Source organism: Bidens hawaiensis, unplaced genomic scaffold, assembly GCF_021521415.1.
Source record: "Bidens hawaiensis isolate Kalapana, Puna unplaced genomic scaffold, B.hawaiensis_p1.1 tig00000780_1, whole genome shotgun sequence".
Lineage (NCBI taxonomy): Eukaryota > Viridiplantae > Streptophyta > Magnoliopsida > Asterales > Asteraceae > Bidens > Bidens hawaiensis.
The window spans coordinates 3,260,305-3,267,550 of record NW_027491045.1 but is presented as its reverse complement, the minus strand read 5'-3'; the positions used below and the strand labels follow the sequence as shown (position 1 = coordinate 3,267,550).

The window sequence follows — 7,246 nt, the reverse complement described above, 5'->3', positions numbered from 1 at the left end:
TTCTGTGTGGTGCGGTTCTGTGCGGTTTTGGGCTAAAACGAAATCAAAAACCGTTTGGTTTCGGTTTTCATTTTGGTTTTGCTATTTGAACTTGAAAATTTTAGGCCGAAACAAAAGTTGGTCGAGAATAATAAATTCAGGTATAAATAATTTTGTTAATTATTAACTAATTGACTTACACATTTGACCAAATATATTTGAATTACATATTTACTAAATTTTTATAAATTATTAAAAATTAAAATCTGGAAATTCGGTGCAGTTTGGTTTTTACAAAAACATAAAAATCAAACCGTCGGTTTTTGTTTTGGTTTGGATTTTTCGGTTTCTGATCGTTTTTTTTTTCCGTGCACACCCCTAATGTGAATTAATGATAAGTGTCTTACCACATCCAACATGCCAATTAAATTCCATCATTTTAACAGAACATCTATGTAGATTGTATTGTAGCTAGTCCACTTAATTCATGTATGCAAATTCAAGTATGATTTTATTCAAAACAGCCATTGTACACTTATCACATTGTGCATATTAACATGTAAGTAATTTATATCAATTTTCTTCTTTCTTCTACACATGCATAAAACTTACTACGTGCTACAGTTTTAACAATATAAAACCTAGATGCCTTGTTACAACTAATAATATATCTAAACATTCGTATCAAATATATAATTCAGATAAATACGATTTCAAGCGTTCAATTCAACTTCACTTGAATCACAGTCATCATGTTATTAACTATTAAGATGCAAACATATATATAACATCAATATACATGCTATCAAATATTACAGATTCAGTCAATACGTAACTTACACCGTTAATTCGTTTCAATTTTGACTGATCGATCGATCGTCAAATAACACAAATTAAACGTTACAGAGCATATATATAACTTATTTTTTTAAAACGAAATATAAATAAATACTGTAAATGATTTATGTATGACGATTAATTAATTACCTGTCATGTTTGCCAGTCACCAGCGATCGGTTACGTAACCGTCAAGTTACCGGTATGATACTAGCGTTGCTAGCCTGTGGTTAACCGCACCAATGCTATCGTGTAGTTGATCAACGCACAACCGTCGATCAAATTGATTGAATTCAAAGATGTATGCATGTACGGTTCAAGTATATCTAATTACGACCCCTCAACTTTGTGCATAGTACATTACCCACCTATCTATTCTCTATTATAATTGGATCATTTAGATCGATTATGAATAATAAGTGATATTCAAATTTGACTCATTAAAAGCTTGAATTAAACCGAGGCCATATTGAAGCCCGTTGAGCTTCGTGTATTGAGATTTAATGGGCTCGCGACTCGTGAGACCAGATAAACCTATTTCGCTAATAAATGTAATAAGAATATTATATAATAAATATTATAAATTTTACCTATAGCAATTTATGTTATTTTTCATATATGAAACTATAGTTATAAATATTTGCAAATATAATGCTGTATGTATAAAATGAAATAATTATAGACATGTTAAATGAGCTGAACTCAAGTTTTAGATTTAAGTTTTTCTCGGGAGACTAGCTCAACTTTTAGATATATAGCAACTCTAGCATTTTTCACAAAAACATCTTAATAAAGCATCCAGAGACCATATACTAAAGTTCAAATCAAAGAAGGTAGATTGGTTATGCTTTAAATCTACCATGTTAAAGAGGAAGACGTAATCAACTCAATCTTGAACAAGTACAAATTGATAAAACTAAATTTTATAAAAATATGTTACAAATCTATTTATTTTCTTTTTGATAAAGGAGACAATACCATAGCAAATTTTATTAATCAAGAATTTTTACATGTCTCCAAGAAATTCAATTTTACTACAAGTTAGTGTATTATTATCATTTTACTACAAGTTAGTTACATGCTCTTACACCAACCGAAGCTTTTTTATTTTTGGTTCCAAATGTGGAATGTTATTAAATATATCGAAACCTAAATATATTTGTGGATTAATCATAAATCTAATGTTCGTCCTATAACATGTGTAGTGGATGTGACCCTTATACGGGTGTTTTGCGCCATGTGTGTCACGTCACATTAGGTGCTTTATAAAACTAAGAGGTGTAGTGGATGAAGTCTATTCCAATCATTATTATTATTATTATTTAAAAAAATAAAGTGAATAAAATTCATTAAGTAAAACATAATTAAAACCAACACACCAATCATTGAGCAAAATCTCTCTCCCATCCGGTGCGCCCCCCACCTCAAATCAATCCATGGAACCCCAGGAGGCCAAGACGTGATGTGCAGGACGCTACTTGTAACATCCCGAATTTTATAATAAATAAATAAAAGAAGTCTATGATTAAAAAACGAGTGTTAATAATTAATTAGTATTAAATAAAAAAGAACGATGGATTTGGATAATTAAAAGGATTAAAGATTAAAGAGTAATGGGCTTTAGGTCCATGGGCTTTAAAGGGATATGAATATCCTCTTAAACCATCCTAAAACCCTAACTCCTCATTTCCACATTCCATAATCTCTAGACACTCCAAAACACACACACACACACACCTTCCTTACCAAAAATTGGCCAAGAGAAAGAAGAAGATTCGAGACCAAAAGAACATTAGTTTGTAGTAGATCTTTATTCTACAAGATAGATACAAGATTTAAAGACCATAATCAAGCTAAACGAGACCAAACGAACTCAAAAAACTAGCAAGACACAGTTAAAGAAGGGAATTATGATAAACGGAGAAAGAAACATGATCCGTGTGAGTTTCTAGCCCCATTTCCTTGTTATTTTTTCGGGGTTGTGTGCATACTCGATGTGAAGTGTGAATACACTTACCTTGAGTGGTAAGTGTATGCTATAATGTTTGATATGATATGTATATAGATGTTATGAATAGATGTATGTCAATGCGTGAACGATCTTCATATATTGCACGTGTAGACAGGGAAGGTAACGTTTTGTCGGTGCGTGAACGATCTTCGGATATTGCACGTATCGTCGAGGAGAATGATCTCCAAGTGGTTATAAGTGTGTGTGAATATTATTATGTGGCTTGCTTATTATGTAAATGATGTAATGCTAGAAAGTGTGTTGTAGTCAAGTAGAATAAAGTGTGATAGAAGTGGAAAGGGGTCTTCTAAGAGTGTTAGTGGCATGACGATAGTACGTGGTAGGGTAAGCCTATACGTGCCGTTGTTATTAAAGTGACAAAAGTGGCATAACGAGATAACAAGGGAGGGCAAGCCTCTATGTGTCTTTGTTATTAAGTGGCATGAAGTGGCTAAGGTGTGAGTGATAGTTAAGGGGTTAAGTGGTAAGGTGAGTAGGATAGACAGCGAACTATTTGTCTTCGGATACATATGTAATATGTGTAATGGTTGTATGGTAAGTTGCTTGATTAACTAGAACTCACTCAACGTAGCTGACTTTTAGTATGTACGCATGTGAGTAGACTGAGGAGCTAGCATGAGGATGACACATGGCATGGATTGAACGGCTGGCATCTGAAGCTGGAAGAGAAATGATGATTTAAATATGATGTTGTATATTATGTTTTAAATAAAAGATCAAATGTTTTGTATCGAATGACTAAAGTTAACGTTTTCGCGAAAGTTTTAATAAACTATGATTTGTAGAACTGCGTTTATAAGTAAATCCGACGTTAAAGTGAGGCACCGGAAACGGGGCCTTACACTACGGGAGCTTTATGAGGATGGAAAAGCGCCCACTATGTTTGCTCTAAGATGGTCAAACTGGATCTCAGACCGCTTGTATGTAAGGTATGGTCACATTTCAAGATCAAAATAAAATATAAAAAAGACTAATGATAAATGGTGACAACTAATAAGTAGTTCAAGGACTAAATAGTAAATATATAGCAAGTGATCGGACCTGAAAAAAATACCTGGAACCGATTTTTTTAATAACCGAATTCGTACCCGACCCTACCCGTAAGGTACGGAAAGGGTATGCATTTCTGTACCAAACCCCGTACCCGGAACCGGACCCGATGTATACCCGAAAACCGGAACCGGTTTTTCATATACCCGAAATTACCCGAAAAATACCCGAAAATCCCCCCCAACAAGTGCAACCACTTAAAAAAATTCAATCTATACCTAAAAAATACCTGGAAAAAAAAGCTCGAAAAAACCCAAAAATAGGGTTTTTCAATACCCGAAAATAAGGTATTCAAATACCCGGTTCTATACCCGAACCCGATGCATAGGGTATGGTTTATATAGACAATACCTGAACCCGAACCTGACCCGGATATTACTAATTCCTGATTTTTCAATGCCCGGTTTCATACCTAAAACCGAGTATTTGAAAAGCCATTATCATGCCTGGCCCAAACTCAATCGGCCCAACTAATTAAACTTAGAAGGAGGGTGATAAACGCACACACTGAAAACTACAAGGACATAAGTAAAACATGATTAGGGTTTCTTCACCAAACTTGCATATAAAATCCAATCTCACTTCATTTTTTCTGCCTTCACTATCTCTCACAGTCGCCGTAGCAAAACCCTAGACAGTAAGCTTCTTCAATTCTTCATCAATCAATTACATGTATTATTATTATGATGTTCAGTTTCATCTAAACGTATGATTCATTATTATTATTACAGAGTCAATCAATTAGTGAAGATGACTACCGTACCAGGGCAGCTGATATGGGAGATCGTGAAGAAGAACAACTCGTTTCTCGTGAAAGAGTTCGGTAACGGAACTCAGAGTGTTCAGTTCAGTAAAGAGCCTAATAACCTTTACAATCTCAACTCCTACAAACACTCTGGTAATATTATTAATATCATCGTTTTGTTACAATTTTGATTGTTTTCTATTATGAATTTAGGTAATTGGTAGCTTAGATAATAAGGCAGTTTGTTAATTTATCTGTTTTAGTTTGTGTTTGTCGAGTATCGTAATGTGGTATGTTGACCTAGGGCTGTTCCCGAGTCGAGCCGGTGTGGGTTCGAGCTCGAAATTAAACGAGACAGCTCAGCTATCGAGCCGAGCCATGACTTGAGCTGAGCTTAGGTTGAGTTTGGCTCGGTTACAAAAATGTGCCAGCTCAGCTCAGGTTGTTTCAAATCAAGTTTTTTAGCTACAGGCCTGTGCTTTGAGCTTTTTGAACAGCCCTATGCTGACCTATAGGTGCAAACTAGAGATGTGATTGGTACCGTACCTGTACCAACTGGTCGCGGTCCCGAAAATCCCGGTAGTGAAAATCGCAAGTTTTTGGTACCGGTACCGGAACGTTACCGATATTAAAGGTAAAAAGATTGGGGGAAATACTGGTACCGGGATTCTTAAACTCAACTTTTGTACCGATGGTACCAAATTAGTACCGATTTCGGTACCGCTACCAATTGGTACCGGTACCGAATTTGGTTATCTCTAGTTCAATAGAACTGTTCGCAAGCTACTTGAGATTGGATCGATAAATTTTTTATCCTAACCGAACTTTATTGAGCTATATTGAGCTAGAAGGTTTTGAGTCTTAAATAAAGCTCGTTTAGTAATTATGCACGAGTTTGAGCTGTGTATTTTTAAGTTTTTCTATTTGTAAGTATTAACTTGACACTGCATACCTTAAGGTTTGCTTAAGGGTTTTCTTAAATTTATAAAAATGATTAGTAACATGTGATATAGTTAATAAATAGTAAACGGACTGAGCTTGCGCTTTGAAACACGACTTATGAGCTTAAGGTTGAGATCTTTTAAGTCAAAACAAGCCAGGCATGTGCCTTGTTGAGTTAGGGCTGGCTTGGCTCAGCTTGTTTACAGCAGTACATACAACAATATTAATGATCTTTCTCTGATTCTGATGGGAGTGAGATTAATGGATTAGTTATTAGATGTTAAGTTAGTATGTGGTCTTTTTGTTTTGTGAGTATTGTGTTCAAGTGTAACAATGCTTCTAATTGAGGGCATTTTTTGTCAACGTATTTATTGCTTTTTGTTGACTTTTTTGATTTTGTATGATCCCTTTATTAGTAAAGAAGCAATTGTTTATGAGTTTGAGTTGTTATGTTTGAACGCTAGTAAGACACTTATTTTTTCTATTTGTTAATGGGTTGATAATGTAACATGCTGACACATAATCATACATATTTTGTTAACTTTGAAGTTTGAACCTAACTTTAATTGTGGTCTAAATTATTATATTTGTATCAGTGTGTGGGTGCACTGATTTCACTCTTCTAGATGTCGGTTTTCGAGGCGTTACTGTCTTTCTTTTAGTGTTTATGGGCTTTTATTTGAATGCATATTTTGCTATATATTTGTTGCTTAATTGTAACAATGGAAATATTAATATCTTGTTACTTTGTTCTAATCTTTTTGCAGGACTAGCTAACAAGAAGACCGTTAGCATTCAGGCAGCTGGAAAGGAAGGTGTCTTGCTAGCAACAACCAAGACCAAGAAACAAGCCAAGCCTGCAAGTTTACTCCACAAATCTCTTTTGAAAAAAGAGTTCAACCGCATGGCCAAGGTTGTCGTCAACCAGGTAAACATCTTGGGAGAAACCATATTTTGGCTATTAAACCGTTACTTTACTTTGTTCGCTGTTGAGTTATGGAATCTAACTTGCTTTATTGCAGGTTGCTAGCAACTACTACAGGCCAGACTTGAAGAAAGCAGCTCTCGCAAGATTGAGTGCTGTTAACAGGAGCCTCAAGGTTTCAAAGTCTGGTGTCAAGAAGAAGAACCGACAGGCTACAAGGGTTCACGGTAGGAAATGAATAAGAACTGTTTGTTTGTGAACCGAGTTCTTTTTCATAAAATTTTCATAATTTTTATGTCTAGACTTAAGTCGAATTCATCATCTTTTTATGTTTGTGTCTTTGAGATTCTCGGAGTTAAAGATGGTTGTTTTTTTGTTATCATGACTGCAGTATGCTAGATTTTGGTTTGCGCTTCTTTCCTGAAGTACGCTATTGTTTGCTTTTCCTTGATTTTGAATTCACCTTATATGCAAATCTACTAGTTTTTTTGTTATTATTTTGGCATTTTTTGACGGGTTTAGAGGATTAAAGCGGAGCGTTGACAACTATTATGCGATCGTAAGCTTTTGGGTTGTTGAAAAATTAAGTTGTATGAGCGCAATGTATGTCTAACAATTGCCAAGATCTGCTAGTACAAGTTTCACTACATACACGTTATCATTTGAAATTAGAGCCTTAGAGGTACTCAAAATACGTAGTTCCGGACCTGACCCGTAACTCGTTTCTACCCGTATC

At 34.9% G+C, this 7,246-nt stretch overlaps 1 protein-coding gene across 1 annotated transcript; it reads left to right on the top strand.

Annotated features, from left to right (window-relative positions):
- The first annotated feature begins 4,454 nt into the window (after positions 1–4,454).
- Positions 4,455–6,889, top strand: LOC143536965 (large ribosomal subunit protein eL28y-like). The gene is made up of 4 exons (XM_077030840.1): positions 4,455–4,535; positions 4,630–4,796; positions 6,353–6,513; positions 6,608–6,889. The coding sequence occupies exons 2-4, from the start codon at positions 4,649–4,651 to the stop codon at positions 6,746–6,748; spliced, it is 450 nt and encodes a 149-aa protein (XP_076886955.1). The 5' UTR covers positions 4,455–4,535; positions 4,630–4,648; the 3' UTR covers positions 6,749–6,889.
- Positions 6,890–7,246: the final 357 nt, after the last annotated feature.

Bases quoted from the DNA above. Each gene is read 5' to 3' on its own strand.
- LOC143536965 (XM_077030840.1), top strand. From the start codon at position 4,649: ATGACTACCGTACCAGGGCAGCTGATATGGGAGATCGTGAAGAAGAAC. The intron at 4,797-6,352 runs GTAATATTATTA...ATCTTTTTGCAG, and splicing joins CAACTCCTACAAACACTCTG to GACTAGCTAACAAGAAGACC. The intron at 6,514-6,607 runs GTAAACATCTTG...GCTTTATTGCAG, and splicing joins CCAAGGTTGTCGTCAACCAG to GTTGCTAGCAACTACTACAG.